The sequence below is a fragment of the Heloderma suspectum genome, chromosome 7 (assembly GCF_057233095.1).
Source record: "Heloderma suspectum isolate Gila_16-S chromosome 7, 16-S_ref, whole genome shotgun sequence".
In the NCBI taxonomy this organism is placed as follows: Eukaryota; Metazoa; Chordata; class Lepidosauria; order Squamata; family Helodermatidae; genus Heloderma; species Heloderma suspectum.
In genome coordinates, this window is record NC_139464.1 from 33,589,392 (window position 1) to 33,616,140 (window position 26,749).

The 26,749-nt window shown below is 44.7% G+C and overlaps 2 protein-coding genes across 9 annotated transcripts in view; one reads left to right on the plus strand and one right to left on the minus strand.

The window, feature by feature from the left end:
• The window catches only part of TBXAS1 (thromboxane A synthase 1), a 353,264-nt gene extending 334,167 nt beyond the window's left edge, over nucleotides 1-19,097 (plus strand). For all 6 annotated transcript variants that reach the window (XM_084809555.1, XM_084809557.1, XM_084809556.1 and 3 more), the window contains 4 exons: nucleotides 5,254-5,342; nucleotides 6,872-7,009; nucleotides 7,816-7,978; nucleotides 8,446-19,097. In XM_084809555.1, the coding sequence (XP_084665681.1) occupies nucleotides 5,254-5,342; nucleotides 6,872-7,009; nucleotides 7,816-7,978; nucleotides 8,446-8,520 (465 nt within the window). In that variant the 3' untranslated portion in view covers nucleotides 8,521-19,097. The remainder of the gene's footprint in view (nucleotides 1-5,253; nucleotides 5,343-6,871; nucleotides 7,010-7,815; nucleotides 7,979-8,445) is intronic.
• Nucleotides 9,244-26,749, minus strand: part of LOC146339502 (protein mono-ADP-ribosyltransferase PARP12-like) — a 34,860-nt gene continuing 17,354 nt past the window's right edge. For 2 of the 3 annotated variants that reach the window (XM_084809554.1, XM_084809553.1), the window contains exons 7-12: nucleotides 26,523-26,643; nucleotides 25,089-25,185; nucleotides 22,589-22,670; nucleotides 20,489-20,619; nucleotides 18,442-18,593; nucleotides 9,244-17,858 (exon numbers count right to left, since the gene is read on the minus strand). In XM_084809554.1, the coding sequence (XP_084665680.1) occupies nucleotides 17,599-17,858; nucleotides 18,442-18,593; nucleotides 20,489-20,619; nucleotides 22,589-22,670; nucleotides 25,089-25,185; nucleotides 26,523-26,643 (843 nt within the window). In that variant the 3' untranslated portion in view covers nucleotides 9,244-17,598. Of the gene's footprint in view, nucleotides 17,859-18,441; nucleotides 18,594-20,488; nucleotides 22,671-25,088; nucleotides 25,186-26,522; nucleotides 26,644-26,749 lie in introns of all 3 variants that reach the window. The other variant, XR_014784258.1, reaches the window with a different exon arrangement.

A 26,749-nucleotide genomic window follows, 5' to 3' on the forward strand; every position in this document is an offset into this window, starting at 1 on the left:
ACATCACCAGATGGTCAATATCGAAATCAGATTGATTATGTCCTTTGCAGTCAAAGATGGAGAAGCTCTATACAGTCAGTAAAAACAAGACCTGGAGCTGACTGTGGCTCAGATCATGAGCTGCTTCTTGCAAAATTTCGGCTTAAATTGAAGAACGTAGGGAAAACCACTAAACCATTCAGATATGACCTAAATCATATCCCTTATGAATATACAGTGGAGGTGAGGAATAGATTTCAGGGATTAGACCTGATAGACAGAGTGCCTGAGGAACTATGGACGGAGGTCCGTTACACTGTTCAGGAGGCAGCAACGAAATCCATCCCAAAGAAAAAGAAATGCAAGAAAGCCAAGTGGCTGTCTGATGAGGCTTTACAAGTAGCTGAGGAAAGAAGGGAAGCGAAAAGCAAGGGAGAAAGGGGAAGATATATCCAACTGAATGCAGATTTCCAGAGAATAGCAAGGAGAGACAAGAAGGCCTTCTTAAATGAACAATGCAAAGAAATCGAGGAAAACAACAGAATGGGAAAAACTAGAGATCTCTTCAAGAAAATTGGAGATCTCAAGGGAACGTTTTGTGCAAAGACGGGCATGATAAAGGACAAAGAAGGCAGGGACCTAACAGAAGCAGATGAGATTAAGAAAAGGTGGCAAGAGTACACAGAAGAACTATACAGGAAAGTTCTTAATGTCCCTGATAGCCATGATAGTGCAGTCATTGAACATCCTCAAGAGTGAAGTCAAGTGGGCCTTAGGATGCATTACTAACAAAAAAGCTAGCGGAGATGACAGCATTCCAGCTGAGCTATTTAAAATCCTAAAAGATGATGCTGTTAAAGTGCTGAACTCAATATGCCAACAAATCTGGAACACTCAACAGTGGCCACAAGACTGGAAAAGGTCAGTTTACATTCCAATTCCAAAGAAGGGCAACGCCAAAGAGGGTTCAAACTACCATACAATTGCGCTCATTTCACATGCCAGCAAGGTGATGCTCAAAATCCTACAAGCTAGGCTTCAGCAGTATGTGAACCAAGAATTACCAGAAGTACACACGGGGTTTCGAAGAGGCAGAGGAACTAGAGATCAAATCGCCAACATTCGCTGCATCATGGAGAAAGCAAGAGAATTCCAGAAAAACGTCTATTTCTGCTTCATTGACTACGCTAAAGCCTTTGATTGTGTGGATCACAACAAACTGTGGCAAATTCTTAAAGTGATGGGAGTACCAGACCACCTTACCTGTCTCCTGAGAAACCTGTACGAGGGTCAAGAAGCAACAGTAAGAACGAGACATGGAACAACCGAGTGGTTCAAAATTGGGAAAGGAGTACGACAAGGCTGCATATTGTCACCCTGCTTATTTAATTTATATGCAGAGTACATCATGAGAAACGCCGGGTTGGATGAATCACAGGTCGGAATTAAGATCACTGGGAGAATTATCAACAACCTCCGATATGCAGACGATACCACCCTAATGGCAGAAAGTGAAGAGGATCTCAAGAGCCTCTTGTTGAGGGTGAAAGAGGAGAGTGCAAAAGCTGGTTTGAAACTCAACATTAAAAAAACTAAGATCATGGCATCTGGCCCCATCACGTCCTGGCATATCGAAGGGGAAGAAATGGAAGCAGTGACAGATTTTACTTTCTTGGGCTCCAAGATCACCGCAGACGGTGACTGTAGCCATGAAATTAAAAGACGCTTGCTCCTTGGGAGGAAAGCTATGGCCAACCTAGACAGCATAGTAAGAAGCAGAGACATCACCTTGCAGACAACGGTCCGTCTAATCAAAGCTATGGTTTTCCCAGTAGTAATGTATGGCTGTGAGAGCTGGACTATAAGGAAGGCTGAGCGCCGAAGAATTGATGCTTTTGAACTGTGGTGCTGGAGAAGACTCTTACGAGTCCCCTGGACTGCAAGGCGGTCAAATCAGTCCATCCTAAAGGAAATCAACCCTGACTGCTCATTGCAAGGACAGATACTGAAGCTGAAGCTCAAATATTTTGGCCACCTAATGCGAAGAGAAAACTCTCTGGAAAAGACCCCGATGCTGGGAAAGACTGAAGGCAAAAGGAGAAGGGGACGACAGAGGATGAGATGGCTAGATAGCATCACCGATGCAATGAATATGAACTTGAGCACACTCTGGGAGAGAGCGCAGGACAGGAAGGCCTGGCGTGCTATGGTCCATGGTGTCACGAAGAGTCGGACACAACTGAACGACTGAACAACAAGCACATGTGATCTTATCCAACGTCTGCATTGCTCTGCTGGTTTGGGGAAGTACACTATGAATCATGATTCATAGGAACCTCCCCAGAGCCTCCAAAAACACAAAACCTGGTTGAGGAAACCAACCTGCAAAAGATTTGTGTGAATCTTGCCCAGGGTTGCTGCCCTGCCTGTAACCCTTGCGTTTATCAATAAGGTTATTGCAAACGCTTGCAGCGAAGCACTGCTAGTATTGCCCAACATTATCAAGTTTCCTTGACCTCTGTTGGCCTGGGCATGAAACAGAGATGGATCTAGTTTTGTTAGTGGATTATCCTGCTCCTAGAAGCTGGCAAAGGTCAGACATCCAGGCTTCATTCTTTGATGTCTTGGTGGACTTTGATCTGCGTGATCAAGAAATGTTGCTGGCGTTTTTGGTGACTCTGACTGAAGTAAATAGGGATGCATTTCAGAGAGAGGAAAGAGGTCAGTGCTGATCCTAAATATTCTCCCGTACATTGCTGGACTATGTGACAGAGAGAGAGAACGAACCAACCATTGGGCTGGATTTGCAGATGATGCACGGCCTTTGCATATTCTGAGGTTCACTTTGCAAGTTTGTCATAGCGGTACTAGGAGTAAGAGACTCAGGCTGAAAAAACCCTCTGCCATTATGCCTACTGGATGTCCTTAAGCCAGTCACCCTCTCTCAGCCTCACGATGTTGTTACAAGGATAAAATGGGACCGGGTGGGGTGGGGTAGATAAAAAATATAATAAAATAAATGAAGGGAAGCAGTCATAGGGGATGCACAAATGGCTTGCCCATTCTCCCCGTGCTCCAGGGTATTGGATGAATAACTTGCATGTCAAAGGATGTGCGTTCAGGAGTGTGTACTCTTGAGGTGGGCACAACACAGTATGTGGAGGAAAGATGCACAAGATCACGATTCATGCATCCTTGATCATTGCTTCCTTTATACATGTGAAGAAGCCCATGTGAAGAAGCCATTGCCTGATGGAGTCCGCAGCCTCTCAGTCCCTATGTTTACCACGACCCATTCCTGACCCTGGTGGCACACACAAAAAAGCAAGAAGCCATATATGCCAGAGTCGGCTTTGCCATCCCTTCTCTCCCAGAATCAGGCACCATTTCTTCTCTGCACTTTTTGTTGAGAAATAACGTGTGAAAAACAATCAATAAAATATGCAAGAAAGCCAAAGTCAGAAGTGAAGAAAGGACTATCTGGTTCCTGTGATTAAGCCCCCCCGCCCTAGCAGATATTTATAGAATGTTTGGCTTAACTGAGCATAAAGTGTCTTGTAGCAGTATGTCAGTTTTTAGGCTAGCCTGTTTGAATTCAAAGTATTCTGCTTCATTCACCAAGGTCTTACATGTAGTTTTGCTGCCCTCACCTGGTAAGACTCAATAACCATTTTACTGTTGCAGCAATTTTCCTAGACCAGAACTTGATAAAAGGACATTATGCTTATGCCTTTGGGCCTTTCCCAGTGGCGAAAGTGGGCAGGAATAGATCAGTATGAATTGCTAGAAAAACATGATGCAGTTCTTTGGGGGCAGAAATGTGCCACCCATATTTTTTTCTAATTTTCAAGCATGAGTAATTTTCATGATTAATTTTCAAGCACTGGAGTTCTGGCCAGAGAGTGCCTAAGACATTTTAGTGCTCAAGGAGGAAAATCCAGATGATACTCATAGGACACAAAGAACAATAGGACAGCTTTGTTTCTTCCAGCAGGGAAGATTCCCTGGCAGGAATTCTATTCAAAATGCTCCCACTGGTGCTTAGGGCTGGGAGGTGGTGATCTTCACCATTTCACCCCCACCCCACTGCAACCTCCCGCACCACCTCCCCCCATTGCTAAGGAGGGCTCCCCCAATCTGATTCCGTACCAGATTTGAGGGGCACAGGAGACTGCAGAGGGAGGAGGGAATCAGCAAATATAATGTTCCCCCATTTCCATCAGCAGTTTCTGCTGTTGGATCAGAACTCTACCACAATGGGTAGGTTGTCCGCTGGAGGCAGGTTTCAGATCATCTTGGAAAGGAAAGGTTCCTCCTGTGCAAGCACCGGGTCATTGCTGACCCCTAGAGGGACGCCTGCTTACGCTGGGATTTTCATAGCAGACTATAGCGGGGTGGTTTGCCATTGCCTTCCCCAGTCATGACTACCTTTCCCCCAGCAAGCTGGGTACTCATTTTACTGACCTCGGAAGGATGGAGGGCTGAGTCGACCTGAGCCGGCTACCTGAGACCCAGCTTCTGCTGGGACTGAACTCAGGTCATGGGGAGAGTTTCAGTTGCAATACTGCCACCTACCACTCTGCGCACATTATTTATCACATTTGTAGCCTGGCCTTCATTTAGTGAGATTAATCCATCACAGACTAGGTGGTGGTGGTGGGTTAACCCCATTTTATATTCACAACAACCCCAAGAGGTAGGATAGACAGTGACTTGCCTAAAGTCATCCAGTGAGCCTCATGGTTGAAAGACGGCTCAGACTCGGGTCTCCCTAGTCTAAATGCAACATTTTCACCACTAGGCCACACTGAATCGATATTTCATTAAGGTTTTGTGGTCTAAATATATTTCAGTGATCAGAGACAGCCCTGCTCCATGTTTCATAACTATATATTGTGTGGCAGGTAGTGGAGTAGGCAAATCGGGTCTACTGGGTGGTGGTACCCAGACATTTGAAGTATTTGCCCACAGGGAACCTATCTGGCTTCCTCCCTTTTGATTTCCAGGTTTCAAGTAAAAACTGTAGTTTTTAGATGTGCATTTCAATAAGGTACTCCATGATAATTTGAAATAATCTTAGGGGTAGTTTTTGCAGCTGTTACTTGCTACTTGTTTTGTTTCTGTTGTTTCTATGCTGTTTCATTGTGCTTGACGAATGACTTACTCACTTTGAGAGTCCTGTCAAGAGACAGAAAAGTGGGACATCAGTCTCTCAGTATAAATCACAATTACATAACATTATCTCACTTTTGCCCCACCTTGTCCCCTACCCAGGATGTTCCTGACTACCAAAACATACATGAACTCCCCTACCTGGATATGGTGATAGCAGAGACGCTGCGCATGTATCCGCCGGCATTCAGGTTAGTAGAAACAGTCGAAATCTCTGCTTCAAAGGCAGATTTTCTTTCTGATACATTCTATTCACACCAATACACACTATGAATATGGCTCTTCCTTCAATCTGGCAGAGTTGCTAGATTGTTGATGTTTTTATTTGATTTCTGTGTTGCCTTTTGATCCAAAAGGCTCTCCATCAGAAGGGTGTATGTGCAAAGGCAGGTAAACATCCAAGATGAACCTAAGAAAGGGAGAAACATCTCAGGATGCTGGAACTAAGTTTTATTTGGGAAAAGCCCAAAGCGCATCCTGAGATGTCTCTCTCTCTCTTGGGTCATCCATCTGAAGGTATTGCTCTGAGATTGGTCTAATGGATGCAGCAGCAGAGAGAAGGCACAAAGCACTGAGAAGGAACTATCTAGCATCTCATAGTCCTTCAAAACAGGCCCTGGGGACAGCTGCCAGCCCCTTTGGGCCCTATAGGACTGTGTAGCAGCAAGCTTTAGTGAGATAATGGTTTATTTTATTTTAAAAATACCTTCCATGCCTTTCTACCAGCAGATGTCCCAGGCTGCTTACATCTGACATAAAACAATACAAAGATAAAACTTTCAAAACAGATAAAAACAAAACAACCTGAAAATATCAACGATTAAAAATAGAAGAGGCAGGACCATATTATCTTATCTCAAGAAACATGGGAAACCAGGACAGTTTTAACTTGGCACCTGAAGGACAGCAATGTTGGTGCCAGTCAGTTGTGGCTGGGAAAGGACTAGAGGCATAGTCGTTGGGGAGGAGGGAGCATTGAAGGCAGCAGCTCCTGAAGCAGGGCCTCAGCTGTGGATCTCAGCATGGGGAAAAGGCAATTATTCTGAGTTCTTACCTGAGAACGTTTGTCTCAGCCCAATTATAATCAGTACTTTCAGTTGTGCCTGGAAATAAAACTGGAAGCCAATCAAGGTATTTTAAGTACTATCAAAATTCTAGCAGGTCTCAGCAAGCAACCTGGCTGCCATATTCTGGAAACATGCTCCCTAAGCTTGGACTATTTTCTGTTCAGTAATCCTAGCCATATTTTCAATATGGCTAGGCAACCTTTTTAGGCTGCTGGGCACATTTGGCAATTTGAGAACCTGTCCTGGGCACCACCACAAAATGGCTGCTATGGAAAGTGTGATGAAGGACAAGCAACCTATTCAAAAGATGGAGTACAAGGTAGAAGTGGGGCCTGAGCCCCAACACAGCGAACAATTCCTGTGAACTCACAGTTTTCAGCACAAACACAAACCTATTTCACAGCAATCCCAGGTGCTGGTAAGAAAATGTGTTAATTTTTTAAAAGAACAGTGGGAGTGGTAGGACACCTTGGCAGGCACCAAGAAGGGGGCCCAGGGCACATTGGTGCCCATGGACACAATGTTTCCTACCCCTTTTCTGCACTCATACACCAGCCAAGCCTTGATGGTTTACATGCAAAGCCTTCTTCACGCACTCCTTCCCTCTGCTGTTGTCTTTTTATTTCTTAAGTATGCACCTATTGCTCTCGTAGATTCACCCGGGAAGCAGCAAAAGACTGCTTAGTGTTGAAACAACGTATACCTGCTGGTGCCATCATGGAAATTGCTGTTGGAAACCTCCATTACAATCCAACCATCTGGCCAGAACCTGAGAAGTTTATTCCCGAGAGGTATGTGGGCTGCTGCTTTTCCTTTCTTCACCCCAATCAAATCAAATGCTATTTCCCACATGGCAAAGAAAGAAAGTAAGAATGAAAGAAAAGTTGATTCGTGAAGTAGAGACAGAAATAATTAACTCAGTAGGCCTTGGTTTCTCCACTAATTCGGTAAGGTCTAGATGACGGTACCCTCTTGTGTTCACCAGACTGCAGCCATATTCAGCTGGACAGTTATTTTGATTGTACAGCCCTGTAATGCCACCTTGAGTGCCATTTTTGGGTAGATAGGTGAGGTATAAATCAAATCAATCAAATAATGCATTTTACTCCTTTCTCCTGCATTATTCTCATTGAGATACAGCTCACACGTTCTTGCTGTGACACAGCCATCCATGCAACAGCTTGCACTATAATATGGACAGCTCGTCATCACATTGTATTTTTGCATGGCATGGAAATATGCCAAATGGTTTTTCACACTGTTGCCTTCGCTAGCAGTGGCTGAATTACGGATCCTTAAAAGACTATCCCATGTGCTAGCCAGACACCATGTCCTTGCCCAGAAAGGTATTTCCCCCCACACACACGTGTTAGGCTTCCTTGCCGTAATGCTTTTTCTCAAGATGGATGTTCCACTACTCCTCTCACTTTGTTGAAACTGGCAGGAATGGCTACATGGCATACATATCGCCGCTGGGTGCTATCTACCATTGCCTCCACAATCTTCTGAACTCTAAAGATGCATGTTTGCCATGGACCTATTAATCTTTCCAAAGAAAGCCCGTTACTCGTGTTGCTTTTTAATCTTCTTGCCTCAGGTTTACAGTGGAAGCCAAGAAGAAGCGCCACCCCTTCTCCTATCTCCCCTTTGGGGCAGGCCCTCGAGGCTGCATTGGTGTGCGGCTGGCTTTGATGGAAGTAAAGATAACATTAATAAGAGCTTTGCAGAAGTTCAGGTTCAAAACCTGCCCCGAGACCCAGGTTTGTACCTGTGCTGCTTCTTGGAGAGGCATTTCCCTTCTTAGGGCACTAACATAGAAGGGAACTTTTCAAACATAGCTCCTGAGAAATGGAATTCTGTTTAGTTTGTCTTTAGCACAATTATCTGGGCCTCTAGCCAATATTTGGAAGGGGAAACTTCTGGCCCGGTGGTTTTCATGCTTTCTGCCTTCATGGAAACCTTTTCCACACAGATGTGGCTAGTGGGCCTCTGTGCATCTGGCATGGGCAAAGGATGCATATTGCAAAGGATTCTGGGAAGGAGAGGTAATGATCCAGAATGCGCTAGCTCTGTTGTATCTCACTGTTCCCCACATTCACTGAGAGTGGCCCCTAGAACACATCCAGCATAAACCTGGAATGTTAATATCCCTTGACAACTACACTCACTTTCTAAGGAGAGCATTATGTGACTTGCTTCATGTTCTGTTTCTGCACCCTCTGTCCAGATCCCTTTGCAGTTGAAATCTTGCGGCACGCTAGGACCACAGAACGGAGTTTACATCAAGCTGATTTCTCGATAGAGCAGAATCACCACTCAGTGTGCCTTCTGAAGAAAAGATGGCTTGTTGTGTGATACATTACTGCTGTGCTGAAAACATGCTGGACTAGGCTTTCTCTTTCTACATGTATCCTGCCTCGAAAAGAATAGAGGCTTTAGGGAGCAGACACATTGGAATTACTGTTCCCAAATCTAGCTATGCCAGGAAATATTTGTGTGCTTTAAGGATTAAAACAAGACAAATTTAGGGATACAAGTGGGTCCTATTTCAAACTCTGTCCTTGAGAGCCAGTTCATACATGCAAAGACGCAGCACAAGAGTTCATATCCCAAGTTATTTTCCTGGTGTCTTAGCCAACATAAAGCCAGAATTCTCCAGTTCAAAATGGGGAACTCTGGCTTAATACAAGCCAAGATCTCTGGGCTGAAGCTAGCACATAAGGGAGGAGTGCTTGGCCCTAATGCTTGTTCCCAGCTTCATAAACCATGGTTTATGAAGCTGGGAACAACCATGGTTTATGAAGACTCAAATGCTCATCCAAACCAAACCAAAAAGAGACCCTGGAGCTCCAGTTAGCTTCTAGGGTTACTTATACTGCAAGCATCTGAATTGGCTGTAGAGAAAACTGTAGAGAAGCTGTAGACAGACCATTGACAGCGACATCTGCTCCTTTAGTTTTGGATCAACAACACAAACTCAGATCTATTTGAACAATCCCATGCCCACTGGCATATTTTGAGTAACTTTACCCAAGTTAAGCTGCAATTCTACCCAAGCTTACCTATAAGTAAGTCCCATTGAACTCAGTGGGGCTGTTTCTGAGCAGATATGTATAGTTTATCAACAGAGTGGCTTATGCTCTGTTCTAAAATAAGGCGGGAGGGAACCACAGGTGAGTTCTGTGACCTGTATAAATAATGTAAATCAAGCACATTTCTGAAATGTAGTTCCTACCATCCATGGAAAACACTATTCAGGGTGCTTGAGGCCCATGCCCCAGCTGCTGGAACTCCTGTACAGATATCTCCTGTTGTATCTGAAATTTCACCAGGTATTTCCTACAGATGTTCAAGTCTATCTTTGTAGGTTTACTTTGTTACAAGAAATCTGAGGATGCTGAATTCTGCAACCCTAGCACTATTTCTGCAGTGGAGTCAGAGACAAAAAGAGAGGCAAAACCTCAGGTACTCAGAAATAAACATATATTAAAATGTATTATATGCTTGGTGTGTTTTGAAACCAATCTTCTGGGGCGGGGGGGGGAAGGAATCTTGATCAAACTAATAGTAACAGCAAGAACAAAGGACATTCTCAAAGTGAATTGTTTTAGCTGTTGCTGTTAAGATAAATCATGCTTTTTGCCTTGAAAATTATTTTTTAAACATCTCAGGCGTATTACATGTCATTTTTCATTTCCACACCGCAATCTGAGGCCTTGCCTGTCCTTTTGGCTTTTCAGCTTTTTCATGCAGTTCCTTTTCCTCTTCTGTCACTCTCAGATCACAACCAGCCTTGCTTATAGAGAGCTAACAGCCAAAAATGTGGATGGTTTTCTTGAAACTGTGTATACAATTTTGCCCTGCAGATCTCCCCCTCCTAGGCCAGGCCATCCTCCAAGGGAGAAATCCACTTCAGATGCCAACTTCCAGCCCCTGTGGAAACCTTTGCTGCCCTTCCCTCTCCACCGTCAGAGCGTCAGTGTCGATAGAGACAAAAGCGGGGTGGGATGTCATGGACAGCCACATGCCCAACATGGTGGGAAATGTAATGGTTCCAATGGGAGGGAAATCGCAAAAAAAATGAAATGGAACAGTACCATTTCTCTTCTTCCGCGAACCTGGCAGGGCTCTGGATTAGACATTTCCTCCACCTTTGCATCTGCCCACCTCCACTGGTAGGATGCTCTGTAAAGGACTTAGACCAGCAGGTACAGAAACTTCAATGGGCTTCTGGCTTTTTTTGCATGCACTCTGTCAGAACGCATATGAAGCTGTCTTGTAGCAAGTCAGAAAAATGGTCCATCTAACCTAGCACTGCATGTCTCCTCCAACTAGCAGCAGCCCTCCAGTGTTTCAGGCAGAGGTCTCTTGCAGCCATGCCACCAGGGATCCTTTAACAGATGCCAGGGACTGAGTCTGGGATCTTATGTAAGCAAGACATGTGCTCTACCACTGACCTATGGCCCCTCCTCAGTAACAGACAACTTCATTATACTGAAGTCCTGGGATTGGAACTTGTTAAGGCTGCAGCCCCAAACGCTTTCCCTCAGATGTCATTTGTATAGCAATCAACTGGAACTCACCTTCCAGGTAAAACGAAGGTGTGTTTGTTTACTCAAGTGTTGCCTAGTGAAAAGCAGAGAAATGCAACAAATATATCTGTATAACATGTCCACAGTGCTTGAGATTCAGGATTGTATCCTCCATACTGGTTACTGAACAGACTCATGCTGGTGCTGGTAGTGCTGCTAAAGACATAAATCTACAACAGTGCAATTAAATGCACGATAAAACATCCTAGAGTCCAGCAGTCATTTGGAACAGTACAACACAATTGGGATTTTCCATAATGCTGAAAGTGTAAATTACAATAACCGGGACTTGCGTTTCCCTTATGAAGACAGAGCCCTAAATAGGGGATTCAGAACGCTCCAGTGGTCAAGTCTTGGGGCCAAACTGGACATGAGGGGAAGCCACATGTATATAATGCTTTCCATGATTCTATAAAGGGATGGGGGGGATGTCAGTGTCTACTTAAGTCTCCCCCAGTCTAGTTCCCCATATATTGTATGGACTGCAACTCCCATTATTCACAGCCAGCATGGCCAACACATTTATATGGCGTCAGGTTGGGGAACAGTGATTTACATTAAAGAAAAAAAGTGTAAACAGGTGAGGTGAACAATATCCTCCTATACCTGAACTCACCCCATTCTTTTGCTTTAGGCACTTCTCTCCTTGTCCAGGTCACTCCTGGTAACATGGCCAGCCTGGGATGGAGAGAACAGGTTCTGTCACCAGCTGCAGGAGGTCAGACAGCATAGGTTAAACTCCCTTCACCTGTATGGTCCCTTTTGATGTTTGTTATCAGACATTCCTCCCAGCCCTCTTTGATACATGAACTGGACAGACATGTGGTTTAATACATATCGTTTGGCTCGTATATGATCAGCCACAAACTCTGGCTGTCATTGGCCAAGTCATCTCTGATCCACCACATCCCGTTGTACCAAGGTTCATAGTTAAAGTAAAAGAACTGCGTGTGCACATGATGAAACAATATAGAAATTACAAATACCAACACAACACCACAGGTTAAAAAATACTTTTGTTTTAGGTTTAGCAATCTAGTTTGCAACTTTACCATCACATAAAATCTCAGAGCGGACAAGGGGGCAAAAATATTGATGTTTTTAGGATCTGCATTGTTTGGCTGCAGTTTGCTCAACATCAGAGCACATCAGATGCTCACACAAGCATTGGTGGTAACTGTCAGAAAGCAGAACTGAAGTTTTTTTGCTATGATTATTATAATGAAGCGTCTTCAGGGAATTCTTGTTTTGTCTCAGCTGAAAGCTGTGCTTTTTAAAGTAACTAGGGAATGTTGTAATGTGTGGGTGACTAACACAATGCTTTTTGTAACAAACATTTTATACTGCTATTATTGATTACCAGATTTGAAGTGGGAGAGGTTTTTAAAAACTGTTTTAATTCACACGGTTTTTTTACATTTACAAAATAAAGGTAATGTGAAAGACTGCTTGTTTCTAGATCTGAAGTAGTCAATGGCCATGATTCACAGATTGCACCTCTGTTCAGTCTATTCCCATCTCCATCTACCCATGCTTCAGATAGAAGACAAACACAGGCACCACGTGATAGCTGGAAAAAGCAAAGGTAGAACTGTGCTTTCAAGGGCTGCCACTGCTCACACTTATTACCTCATGCCTCCGTTTTTGTCCCAAATGGACTTTGGGAAGTTTAAAGTCAGCCCTTGTTACAGGCAGATGAAATGTGTAATATTCACTGTGTGCTGAAGGATCAAAAACCCAAAATTAGAGTGCTCTTATCTGATATAAGACATTTGTTCTACTTGAAGGTAACGGGCAGTATTGAACGGTGACATTCTGCAAACTCAACTAACGCTAGCGGTGCTCTGCCGAATCTTTCCATGGCGCAAGCACTTGCCCATTACTTTTGCACAACAGATGCAAAGCAGTTGCGCAACAGGTGCGAGCAGCTGTGTAACCGACACAATGAGCAACCGGGTGCACAAGCATAATGCAAAACTGCTTGTGCAACCGTGCTTGCACAAACATGCCTTTAGTTGGACTCTTCTTTTTCGTATCGTTCAGAATGTAGCGCATCATTTGCACTAGCGGTATGACACAGTTGGATACTGCCCACTGGGCCAAATTACTTACTATATAATTTTGCTGTCTCTGTACAATGCTACTTTATGCTTTGGAGAACACATGAGCCCATTCCAAACCCACACTAGCCATGGTTAGCTTTATTGCCAGTAGAGCAGCACAAAACCAAATCTACAGCAGTTCTTTATCCTCTGTGAGGTTCACAACCAGCTCCAGTAGCATGTGGTTATGTATAACTAGTTGCACCAGAATAAGCATCCTAATGCAAACAATGAAGTGTGGGATGGACACTATTTAATGTTAGGATGCACATGTACTTTACACCCAAAGGTCCCTGATCCAGGGAGAGAGCTGTATTCAAATGCAGCTACTACATGCAGGTTTCCTTCTCTAGACCAGGACATGTGTATCATCTCCCTGTCCAGGCAAGTCACTGGCTTCTCCTCTTTCCAGTCCCTCCACAAAATGTCCTTTCAAGAGAAGCCTTTGCTGACTTTCCCCATAGCCTTGCCACTTTTGTATTTTATTCCAGTTAACCCCACCACCACCACTTTCCTTGCCGCTACTCTTTATTCAAGTACTGTCTTCCTCCTGCAGCCCCGAATCATAACTGTCTAATGCAAACCCCGTGCACAGCAATCTTTTGATGCCAAAATAAAGCTAAGCAGAACTCTGCTGACAGTCAGCTACAGAACATAGACGCAGCAACCATTAAAACGCACATGCACAAGCTTTGTAACTTCAGTCCTTTAATTTACACTTGAGGGAAGACCGCTAAGTTGGGAGAAGAATCATCAACCAGATGAGACCAGGCAGTATCACTTGAGTCTCACAACACTGAAAGGGCTTTACAGCTGTAGCTGAAAAATGGGGCTTCAGCTACAACGTTCTACAGAAATCTGAGGAGCTCAATACAGGACTCAGCCAGTGGAGACTGGTGGCTCCAATTTGGCTGGGGCTATGGATCCATTCCGGGTTTTAGTTAGAGCCAGCCAGACCTCTAATGGAGCCATTCAAGGTGCCAAACCCAAGCATTTTGGGAAATCGGAGCCACCACTGGACCCAGCCCAATACATTCACTGCATTAAAATAGAGCCATTCCTGGTGAATGCACGTTATTGGACTAGTTAGGTTCCTCAGTGCTTTTAGTTAAGTCACTTTCCCGGCCAACTGTATACCCACCAAGCTATAGTGGCGTGACACTCTCCGGCACACCCCGAACTGCCCGCTGTTGTCGCTAGACCACAGGTGCGTGACGACGAGGGATCTAAAACTTTTTCAATTTTTTAAATTTCATTTCTACACCGCCCAACAGCCGAAGCTCTCTGGGAGGGTCACAAAAATTAAAACCAAACAGCACACAAAAAAACAATTTAAAATATATAGAACATTAAAACCACAATATAACAATACAACCACAATAAAACCTAGCAGCAGTGCAGGAGTTTAAGATACAGATTTAAAACAGCAAAGCTAAAAGTCTAGAAAGCTAAAATGCCTGGGAAAATAAAAAGGTCTTCACCTGGCGCCGAAAGGAATACAATGTAGGTGCCAGGCGAACCTCACTAGGGAGCTCATTCCAGAGCCAGGGTGCCACAGCAGAAAGCCCCCCTCCTAGTAGCCACCCACCTCACTTCCTTTGGCAGGGGCTCACGGAGGAGGGCCGCTGACGATGATCTTAAGGTCCGGGCAAGCACATATGGGAGGAGGCGGGTTAAATGTATTAGCATTTAAAGCCCTTCAGATAACCTGGCCCCAAGCCCTTAAGGGCTTTAAATGTTAATACCAGCACTTTGAATCGGGCCCGGAAATGGACCGGCAGCGAGCGCAGCTGAAAAAGTACTGGCGTAATATGAGCTCGCAGGCCAGTCCCTGTTAACAATCTTGCTGCTCTATTTTGGATCAGCTGAAGTTTCTGGACTGTTTTCAAAGGCAGCCCCACATAAAACGCATTGCAGTAATCCAGACGAGAAGTTATCAGAGCATGGATAACTGTAGCTAGACTATCTCTGTCCAGATAAGGGTGTAGTTGGTATACCAGCCTAAGCTGATAAAAAGTGCTCCGTGTCACTGAGTTCACCTGTGCCTCAAGTGACAGTTCTGGGTCCAAGAGCACCCCCAAACTACGAACCTGATCCTTTAGGGGGAGTGCAACCCCCTCCAGAACAGGTTGAATATCACCTAGCTGGGCAGACGAACCACCAACTAACAGTACCTCCGTCTTGTCTGGATTGAGTTTCAGTTTATTGGCCCCCATCCAGTCCATTACCGTGCCCAGGCACCGATTCAGGACAGCCACTGCATCACCCTGGTTTGATGAGAAAGAGAGGTAGAGCTGGGTGTCATCCGCATATTGATGGCACCTCAGCCCACACCTCCGGATAACCTCCCCCAGCGGTTTCATGTAGATGTTAAACAGCATAGGGGATAAAATAGAGCCCGGTGGAACCCCATGGCACAATTGCCATGGCACAGAGCAATAATCCCCCAGCACCACCTTCTGGAATCGGCCATCCAAGTAGGAGCGGAACCACTGTAGTGCAGTGCCTCCAACTCCCAACCCAGACAACCTATCCAGAAGGATACCATGGTCGATGGTATCGAAAGCCGCTGAGAGGTCCAGGAGAATCAACAGGGTCACACTCCCTGTCCCTCTCCCGGCAGAGGTCATCCCACAGGGCGACCAAGGCAGTTTCCATTCCAAAACCAGGCCTGAAGCCCGACTGAAATTGATCTAGATAATCCGTTTCATTCAACAGTGCCTGGAGCTGTCCTACAACCACCGCTCAAGCACCTTGCCCAGGAAGGGGATGTTGGCCACTGGCCTATAGTTGTTAACATCCTCTGGGTCCAGGTTAGGCTTTTTCAGGAATGGTCTAATTACCGCCTCTTTTAAAGCGGCAGGCACCACTCCCTTTCTCAAGAAGGAATTTACAACCTCCTGGACCCAGCCGGACATCCCCTCCTTGTTTGATTTAATAAGCCATGAAGGGCAAGGGTCAAGCACACAAGAGGTCGATTGGACTTGGCCAAGCACCTTGTCCGCATCCTCAGGCCTCAGTAACTGAAACTCATCCAATAAAACTGGACCAGACGGTGCTCTGAACGCCTCTACCAATGGAACTGCATTAATTGTGGTGTCCAATTCATGACGAATCTGAGCGACTTTATCTTCAAAGTGCCTTGCAAACTTATCACAGCGTGCAACTCAGGGTTCCACCATCTCTCTCCCTGGCCCAGAATGTAACAGGCCGCGAACCACTTGGAAAATCTCCACTGGACGACACTGAGAAGATGCAATGCTGGTGGAAAATAACTGTCTCTTTGCCACCCTCACTGCCACAGAGTAGGCTTGATAGTGGGCTCTTACCTGTGTTCGGTCAGACTCAGCACGAGTTTTCCTCCACCTGTGTTCTAGCCGTCTCCCCTCTTGCTACATTGCCCTCAGCTCAGGTGTATACCAAGGAGCTGGCTGGGCTCTGCTCAGAGGGAGAGGGCGCTTGGGCGCAATCGTGTCAACCGCCCGAGTCATCTCTGCATTCCACAGAGCAACCTGGGCTTCACCAGGAGCACCAGTCATACCAGCAGGAAACCCCCCCAGAGCCCTCTGGAATCCATTAATCTCTGGGGGTGGACCATTTTAATAGGTCCCCCACCCTTGCAGAGGGGGAAGGCTGCCAGGAGTCTAAACCTCAGCAGGAAGCCTTTCAACACAGGCTTTAGTTCCCAACTCTAAAATTTTAAAATGCAGGTTGTTCACGATAAAGGCTGTAGACAAATTCAGGAGCCACATTACCAGGAAGGGAAAACCTGGTGAGTACAATTTGACTGTGTCGGGAGAAGAAGAAATCGAAGCTGCTGAAGTAAAATAAAGGGCATGCAACTTCTAGAAGCATCACCAGAGGAAGTTGCCCTTGTGAAGGAAAGTAAGCTGCTCTCTAGAGCAGCCCTCCCCACAACCCAACACCCTCCAACTGTACTGAACTGCAGTGCCCATAGGAACGAAAATGTTGGTGACATATGCACGTAGGGGCAGGGTGAATTGCGGTTTCCTCCCACCCTGGGTTAAATTGCACCAACATTTTCATGTGCCTGAGGTTTATAGGAAGAGGGAGCAACCTCTGGTGCACAAGTTCAGAGCAAGCCATCTCAAAACCATGGATGTGACTAGTCCAACATGAGAGAATTTTAACCCTGTAATATTATAAACTACTGCAATAAAGCAGAGCTCTTTAGAAAAGCATGCTAGAGATTATCAAAAGAAGTAGTCTCTCATGTCACCTCTTGTCTAGCCTTGTTGAGAGACAAGACCATTATCTCCAATTCCTGCTACACACACTGTCTTTTTTTAACGACTATATATTGATGCTGTTAGTTCACTAACAAAAATTAGTCGATCAATCAACTGCAGGCTCACATGATTAATTGACTAGAACTGCTTATGAATAAAACAAATCATTTTTGTTGTTAGATGACATGTAGGTGTATCACAGAGTCATTCAAGCAATGCCACTCCTAAGAAGGCACTTACCTCATAGAGAATTATTATGTTCCTACATTTAAACATTTTTTTAAAATGCTGACCAATTCATTGAGTTACCTTTAATCAATAAAAAGTTTTCTAAAAATAATTTGGTGAAGCACAGCAGCCCTAATATTAAAAGACTCTTAATTTAGTCTTCTGGGAAGTTGTCTACAAGGCAGAGATGAACAACAGTAGGTCCCATCTAACTTCTGTATTTTATCAGGTAGTCAGGATAAATTTGATGCTTCTCAAAAATGACGAAGACTGACGGATTGTGGAGGCTATTCACGCAACTGTTATAGAAAACAGTGTTCTGGCTATCTTTGGCAGGAGGGCGGAGATAGGAAGAGACACCATTGGTGAACTCCCCCACCAAAACTTTGGCCAGAAACATGATCTTGAGGTCAGTATCGCTTCTACTGTAGTTATCAGAATATGATGCATCCCTTGCAAAGTAACTTCCTGTAGAGGGAGAGGGGAAGGAGATGAAAAGAAATAAAGAAAGAGAATAAGGCTTCCTCCTGTAACTCAGCTTCATATAGCAGACTTAATATCAGAAAGGCATCCAACTGATGTTCCTAGAAAATCAACCCCCACACATACACATGAAATGAGGTTCCAGGCAGTCTGCAGGGATACAAGGTATCCTGCTAAATTCAGACACTGAATTCTATTCAGACACTGAATAGAATGAAAATTCTATTTCAGTGTTATCAAGACTTATGATAAGCCCTTTACTGTAGGGCCAAAATGGTGGAATTCTCTTGCTTGTCTCAAGTCAACTATCACACCACACTGCTTTAACGGCCACTGCCCCCTAAGGCTCCAATCTGCAGTCTAATGCACACTTCTTTGTAAGTCATATCCTTCCTTGTAAGCAGCCACTTTGTTGTCCTGAAATTCTGATTGATCTATGTTGACTTCCAAGATAACGTCTATACCAAATTAATGGTATTGATGCAAAGCAAGCATGTCATCTTCAGGCAGTGGTTCATCCCGTTAAATTATTGCACATAAGGAAATAACAGATAACAGAATAAATTACCTTTGCCATAGGCTGTACCATGAACACCACAGATCCTCCAGTCAAAGTTCTGCTGGCAAATCGCATCAACGTGGTTTTGTCTTGTCCCGTGAAATAACTGCCTTTCATCAACATCCTTTCCCTCATTTGCTTTCTTCATTTGTTCCTTCTGCCTATAAAGAAATTCTGTCAGAAATTCTCTGATGAAAAAATGTTGTATTATTTTGATTAAGCAAAATATATTCTGATTAAGCCATCAACGAACAAGGAACCCTGTTCTATTTTGACATGGCTTTGGAGGAAAAAAAAAAAAAGCGGTTGCAACTACTTAGCATATGTAGAAACATACAGGGGGCATCCATGGGAGATCTACTGATTTCTATGATAATTAGACACCAGTCCCACAATTGACAAGTGATCGTTCAGAGCAGGTAACAAAACCAGTTGCAAAGATGACAAAACTCCACACACACATTTGGAGGAAACAAAAATAGTCTGTTACTTTCACTTTTGCTTCTTGGAACCACTGCCTTGTACTGTCCCAACTACTCTAAAAGAAACAAAACTAAAACCTCACACACACCTAGAACTTTACTTGAGAAAAAGCTCATGCACAAAGATCCCAGTGGAAGGAAAGTGACAGTGGAAGCTCCCAAATGTATGTTGGCCTAGTTCACGCTTTCAAGGAAAAATTACGTACAAAATCAACTGCTTGCATGCCCATACACAAACAGCAAATGAAACCAATATTGAAAAAGTACCATACCTAGGCCAAATGAGGTAAGAGCAAGAGGGACCCAGATTGAGCACCATTATCTTCCCTGCCCCCCTCCCCAACCACGGCAAATAGCAGCTGTGGGGATAGACTCGGAGGACAGCAGAAGAAAAGGATTAAATCCCCAGCACAGTGGTGTGCGCTCTCTCTCTCTCTCACGCACGCACGCACATTAAAGAAGTTAAACAATGGCCTGGTTTGCGTGCAATAATCACCAAGGATTCTTTTAAACCCTGGCTTCTCGTGAATGAGCCAGCGCAGCTCAAGTGCTCCCACTTTGGACCTCAAGCCAGAGTTGGAGCCCAGGATTAAACTCCTCCATTGCAAAGCAGGCCAAAGTGTGAGACTTGATGATGGATCTCCTAACATTTGGGGCCAGTTTCCTGGCACAGCTTGCCATGCCATCCAAACCCAGGTGGCATGGCTTGTTGGAAGGGTCAGCAATCCCAAAATAACCCATGGCCTGCTGTTGGGTTACCTGAAGGTTGATGCCCACTCCAAACAAGCAATTAGGGAAATCCGGCTGGCACATGCAACAGCTGCAACAAATCATGGTGGCTTGTTTCAGCCACCATGATCATAAAAACGTAAGATCCGTGCTGGATCAGACCAAGGGTCCATCTAGTCCAGCATTCTGTTCACACAGTGGTCAACCAGCTGCCCACAAGTAACTCACAAGCAGGACATGAGTGCAATAGCACCCTCCTGCCCATGTTCCCCAGCAACTGGTGTACACAGGCTCACTGCCTCTGGTACCTGGAGGTGGCATATTGCCATCAGGACTAGTAGCCATTGACAGCCTTCTCCTCTAGGAATCTGTCTAATCCCCTTTTAAAGCCATCCAAATTGGTGGCCATCACTACCTCTTGTGGTAGTGAATTCCATAGTTTAACTATGTGCTGCGTGAACCAGGCCACTGAATATCTAAATAGCACTGAGGAATCCAAAAGGACTGAATTATACCCACTGAATACACATAGTACTCTCTGGAAAGACTCTTAGATAAATGAAATTGATCTACTTTCAATCATTCATGAAGCATATATTGTCTCTGATTTGCTGCCAATTTCCTCTGATGTTTTTAGTTTGTTTCTTAATTTGTGCATGTATTAGTCTTAAAACTTAATAAAAATGATTTTTAAAAATGGAATCTAACAGGATGGCATGATTGTTTAATCCACTCATGTTTTCAGAAGGCCAGGGATCTCTGTTAGGCAGCAGGACACCTGGCCACACACAAATCAATTGTTAAGAGAAACCAATTACACACCAGAGCAATAGTTTTGCACGTACCACTGATAGACTTCCCAGAGAGCTAGATTCTGGATTCTTTGGATCACCATAATTGTTGCTTTGGGCATTGTGCGCTGAAAGCTAGCCTGGACTTTTCTGTACTCATTGGAACCTGGGAAAAGTGTGATCAACTGCAAGAAAGAAAGGTATAAAAATGCATCATTTCTTGATGGCAGCATTACTCTTGCCGCCATCAAGAAATGGCAGCAAGAGTAATCTGTGCAACAAAAAGGTGATCTATAATAAAGTTAACACATTCTTCCTAGTCTTATTAAGCAAAGCTGGCCAGGGGGTCCCTAGGGTATCCATTGGAGGCCACAGAAAGTCCATGGGCACTGAAGTCACCCCAGCTGAGGAGCAATCCTCCACCCCGTGCTTCAGTCAAGGTGGCTTGAGCTGCACTACACCTTCCCCCATTGTTACCTCCAATTCCTCTCCTTGCCTCCTTCCAGAGCCCTTGGAAGCTTCCATGGGGTGGCGCATGGGGACGGGCCCATGGAGGGAGTTCAAGCCTCTGTAGGCCTGATGAGGAACCATCGCAGGCCTGATTTAGCCCTGCTGTCCTGAGGGTTGCCATCCCTGATCTAAGTATACATGGAGGTGCTGCCAACAGGGCATAGATGGAAGAGTTCATTTTGGTAATACATCTACAGCCAATGAGGAAAGAACTATTCACTTACAAGCTGTGTTATGTGACAACTCTGAATTCCATGTGAAGTCAGAGATCATAACATCACGGAAAAAAGAAAAATGAAGAAGAGCCATGAGCCCACACCACCACCACTTAAACATTTTCAGTCCAGGATAACTAAGAGGATGACTGCGCTCATATGAACTTTGTTCTTTGCTTAGGGCAGCCTTGCCCAAGTTGGCGCCCTGCAGCTGCACTGAGACTACAGCTCCCATCACCCCAACCTAGCTGGGGAATATGGGAATTATAGTCTCAACACATCTGCAGGAAACCAGCCTGGGCAAGGCTAGCTTAGGTCATTGGACAGGACACTGAGTTCCCTATGTTTCCGAGGCTAAGATAGAAACAAGAAGCAGAGCCATCTGCCCCTTCTTGGTGGGGATCCCTGCCTAACAAATCCGACCAAGCTATCTTTCTCCTGGCTTTTTGGAGATTGGCAAAACATTTCTATTCTTTGAAGGGGTAAACTAGTTGTTGCTGCCATTGCTGGGTATCTATCTGTTCTCTTCCACTGGTTTTCTGGTTGAGTGGTGATTTTCCACTGCACATTTTTATTGGATGGTTTGGACTTTTTAAATTGTATTACTTTATACAAGCCACGTTGGATGACGAGGTAGGGTAGAAATGAAGGAAATAAACAATTGAAATATACATCTCCCACTAATGCACCTTGCCAGAAAAACAAATTATGGGTCTAAAATAAAATATTCACATTGAAATGAATTGTTAAAATCTGAATAATTGTAGAATACAGAATCCTTGTCTGCCAAAGAGAGAATGTCAATATCTGCACACAACACTGCGACTTGGTCTTTCACGTTGATCGCATCCAGACATCCTGTATAGCAGGGTTCCCCAACCAGTTTGGATCAGTGGACGCATTTGGGGGCTTGATATAGAGTGCCATGGGTGGTCTCACAAAATGGCGCCATGGGGGTGCCCATTGATAAAATGGCTCCCATGGTGGACACAGCTGGTCACAAAACACTCATTTCCCAGAAGGCAAATTATTGAGACTAAAAACAAAGTAATTTGTCCAAGACCGAAGTACAAGACAGAGATGGAATCTGAACTCCAAAACACAAAACCACTATCTTGAACCCAAATAAAGATGGCGCTGGAGGGCAGCCCTTCATTTTGCAGCTTGTCAGCCTCACCATTTAAAATAATTTTTAAAATCTTAAGAAATTAAATAAACATCAGGAGGAGCAGGAAGCAAGGCAGGCATCAGCAGAGGTCTCCAGGAGCACAGTGGTGCCCATGGGCCCCACGCTGGAAACCCCAACGGTACGGTGCATGGACAAAAAACACACACACAGGAACCTTCTTATCAAAGAGAGCTGCAGCACTGGGGAGTGTGACGATATAGGGCCAACGTGACTGTACACACACACTTCAGAGCATCCTACCGCATGTCCCAATTCTGGTAATTGTGACCGGTCCCAGTGCGCTGGAATGTGCGAAGAGCCTCCCTTCGACTGCTCAGCCCCTCTTGGCGATTAGGAGAGATCAGATAACAATCATCACCAGTTACATATAATATTAAGAAAAAAGCGTTTAGCAGTTGATCATTGCGCAAAGTGAAGAACACAGATTAAGATAAGCAGGGATCATGAGTCCTATTCAGCAAAAGCGATTTCGTAATATACTTCAGCACGCAAGAATTCTGCCCTGCCTGTTGTCTAATCATGTGCTCAAAACCATGATCAACGACTAGTTTTCCAGGAAGCCACTTTGAGAAGCAAGTGATAATAGGGGCCAGAACTCCCACCTCCATACCCAAAGGGAAACTACAGCTGCAGATATTGGTTTCTCTACAACTCTTTTTCTCCAGAGCCCCACGGGGGACAGAATTTTGCCAAGGGGCCTCCAGTTGCTGACCTCTAACTTAAAAGAAAGTCTCACAGAACTATAGGAAAGAAGTTAAAAGATAAATTACCGGGGGGAGGGGCACACCTGACCCCTTCCATACTACACTGTTGTGACAGCCTCCTTGACTAATTTTGTTAGAAGGTTATGGGGGTGGGGTCCTGGCTATAATTGGGCCAGATCAGGGGAAGAGCTTAAGGGTTTCATTAAGGGCCCCCACTTTTTTGCCCCATAAATTTGAGCACAGCTAAAAAAAAAACAACAGTCAGCAGGGCAGCTGGTATTCAAAGCATGAGCATGGCTCATTTCCCTTGGCCCTGAAAACCCACAGACATTTCGGAGTGGGCACTGAGTACTACAACATTCTGTGCAGTTCTAGAAGAATATTGTGTGTATTAAGTAAAGCACCACTGCCTGAAAGTTAGCAGAACTTTCTGAGACCAAGAATGGCTATCCTGCTGGAAGCTTTTGTGACACGCACATATTTCTGTCATGGGACAATTTCCAGAGGGGTAGCTGTGCTAGCCTGCATCTGATGAAGTGGACAGTGTCCACGAAAACTTATGCCAGAATAAAATTGTTAAATCTTTAAGGTTCCACAAGACTCTGTTGTTTTATCATGGGGTTCAAGAAGACGAGTATGATGAAGAACTGCCCTTCAGTGTCTATTTCTTTAAAGCTAAAGACCAGGATGCTGCCATAACCCACTTAGAATGCCACACATATTTCCTGGGGCTTTCAGATCTGCAAAACATGAAGACTTTTCATGCATCAAGTCTGCCAGAGGTGGCTAAAGCTATCTCCTTTTTAATTAACATTTCTCTCTTCCATCTCCGAGGCCCGGAAGGTGAGAAGAGGCTCTTCCTGCTAATGAGGCACTCCTCTGATTGGCGAAACCTGCTGGATAGTCCCCCCTGCCAAACATAATAGTGCCCACCCTCTGGAACCGCCCCCCCCCCCCCAGCAGTTCGGAGGCAGAAAACGTGGCATGTTTCAAACGCTTCCTGAAAAGACACTTGTTCACCCAGGCTTTCCTTGGCTTGTAATTGATTGTAATTACTCTTACTGTTCCATCTTACTGCTCCTTGTATTGCTCTGTACTAGTATTGTAATTCCAATTGTTTTTAATAATCTATTTTACATGTGATTTTAATATTTATATGTGAACTGCTTAGGGATTTTATTATATTAAGCGGTATAGAAGTATCACAAATAAATATAAATAATAATAAAATGGAATATGGTTCTTTAAGTCCTTTGTCATTCTAGTCTCTCTGATCTCCTCCTTCTCTGACCACCCAAAGATGCTGTGTGTGTTGAAACTCTCCAGGTGACATCTGGCATTGTATTTTACCTCAGAAGAGTTTCACGTAGTTTAGCAGGCTTTTTACCATTTGTTTATTTTCAAGTACCCACTCCGCTCTCCCTTTCTGTTTCTTACTATATTTCTTTAATAAAGATCTTCTTTCAGTTGGGACCTGGGGTTTGAGCATGAGGTTGTGGCACTTCCAGGAGAGGCTTCTCTCCCCACCTGCCTCTGCCACTCAGGCCCATTGGTGCTTAAGGGGAAGCAAGGGGAAAGCAGGCTGCCTGCTCAGTTATGGGAGGTTTCAGCTGGTTGCTACCTTACCACAGGTGGGTAAGTGGCTTGTGGTTCTAGGGTCCCCCTACCCAGGACTAGCAGGAAAAGGGGGAGGGGGTGGCAACACACTACCAAATGGATTGAAGTGTGCACAACTGTGCTGCCTCAAAAGGCAGCTGTGGCATGGCAAACTGTTACAATGACAATTCCTTATAGTAAGATTCATACTTCTGGACTCAAACTGCAAAGTGCTGGATTAACCTTTAAAACCCTGAACAGTCTAGGCCTGGAGTAACTGGGGAAAAGTCACCTCCCATATGGATACTCCCCACCCCCAGTGATGGAGAGAGCAATCCTATGGTTGCTGGGAGAGGGTCCCAGGGACCAGAGGATTGCTCAGAAAAACCCTTCCAAGGCCTCGGAAAGGGGAGGAAACTATACACACATCCATCACCAACCTAGTTTTCTTCTTCTCTACTTCTTTTGGAGACACAAATTTAGGTCGCCTACGAATGCTTCGTTTTGTATGGAACTGCAGGTTTTTCTGTTTCATGGCTGAAAAAGACAAACAACCAGAAAAATACAATGGTACTTACATCTAAAACATGCAGTTTTTGCATTCAAAAACTCTTCTGCTAACAAAGCCATCAAAGGTGCCAGGCTTATACTCTTTCTCAGACATCTAAATAACACTGCTTTCCAATTTATACCTTGAAGCTGAGGAGAGAACCAGAACCAGAAACGTCTGGAGATTGCATCCTTTCCACAAAATCTGTACAAGTCCTATGTCTAAGAAAATCCATCCCCAGTTGATGTTATTTGTGAAGATGGTTAGTTTAGCCCCAGTCCAAAAGCAGAGGTGAACCTAATTAATAAAAGGGCCAAGTGGGCATGGAAAAAAGGCCTATTTGGCTTCTGAATCTGCTTCTGATCTAGAAGGAGGATCTCTGAGGTCCTTACTATATCTATACCTAATAAATCATCTAAACACTCCGAAGAGACAGTCTCATAAATAGTCCAAAGTATACTCTTCCCATTGTGCATGTTTTGCATGCAGAAGATTCCACCATCTCGTTAAAAAGGACCCAGGTAGCATGGCTGGGGAAGACTAAAGCTTGGAGAGATGTTGCCGGTCTCAGTAGACCAGGGACGGGGAACCTGAGGCCCGCCAACCAAATCCAGCCCTCCTGTGTTCCCCAGATAGACATGCCCCCTTCCTTTGGCCCCACCTCCTTCCTGTCGATTGTTCCTGTCGACTGTCGATTGTTTGGTGGTTTCCTGGCTTTTGTGCAGTTTTTTCCCCCATTCTAAAAGATTGAAATGCCTCTCCTAAGGCTTCACTATTGAAATAGGAGCTTTAAGCTAAAATATGCTGGTGTTTTGGCTCTGCCCTGTTTTGCCTTTAGCCCTGCCCACCACTGGAATGCAGCCCCCAAAAAGCTTCTCCAAAACTGAAACTTCTCCAAAACTGGTTTCAGCCAAAACCCCTGGCTGAAAGGGGTTTCCCACTCCTGTAGTAGGCAATACTGGACTAGAGAGAACAGTTAGGATCAGAATAAGGGAGCATGATGTGATGTAAACCAGTGTGGTGTAGTGGCAAGAGTGTTGGACTGGGACTTGGGAGATCCGGGTTCTAGTCCCCACTCGGCCATGGAAGCTCACTGGGTGACTTTGGGCCAGTCACAGACTCTCAGCCCAACCCACCTCACAGGGTTGTTGTTGTGAGGATAAAATGGAGAGGAGGAGGATAATGTAAGCCGCCTTGGGTTCCTTGCAAGAGGAAAAAAGGCGGGGTATAAATGCAATAAATAAATAAATAAATAAATAAATAAAACCTTTAACAGGTGCTGTTTCAGCACTTTTCAGTTCGTTCAAGAACACTACAAACCTACCTTTGAAATCAATCTCATATTTGTGTTTCCCAGCTGTGAACTTGAGTGTTGGAGATGTTTCAGACTGGTATACCTTCTCCAAGTCGAGGCTGGACACCGTCGCAGCAGCGTGGTCGGCATCCTGCCAGCACAGAACCAAACAAGACACATTTGCACATCGCTTTAAAAAGGAGCTCGTTTTAAAAACTTTCCTTGGTGAACGCTTATGGTCTACACAAGTTGAGAGG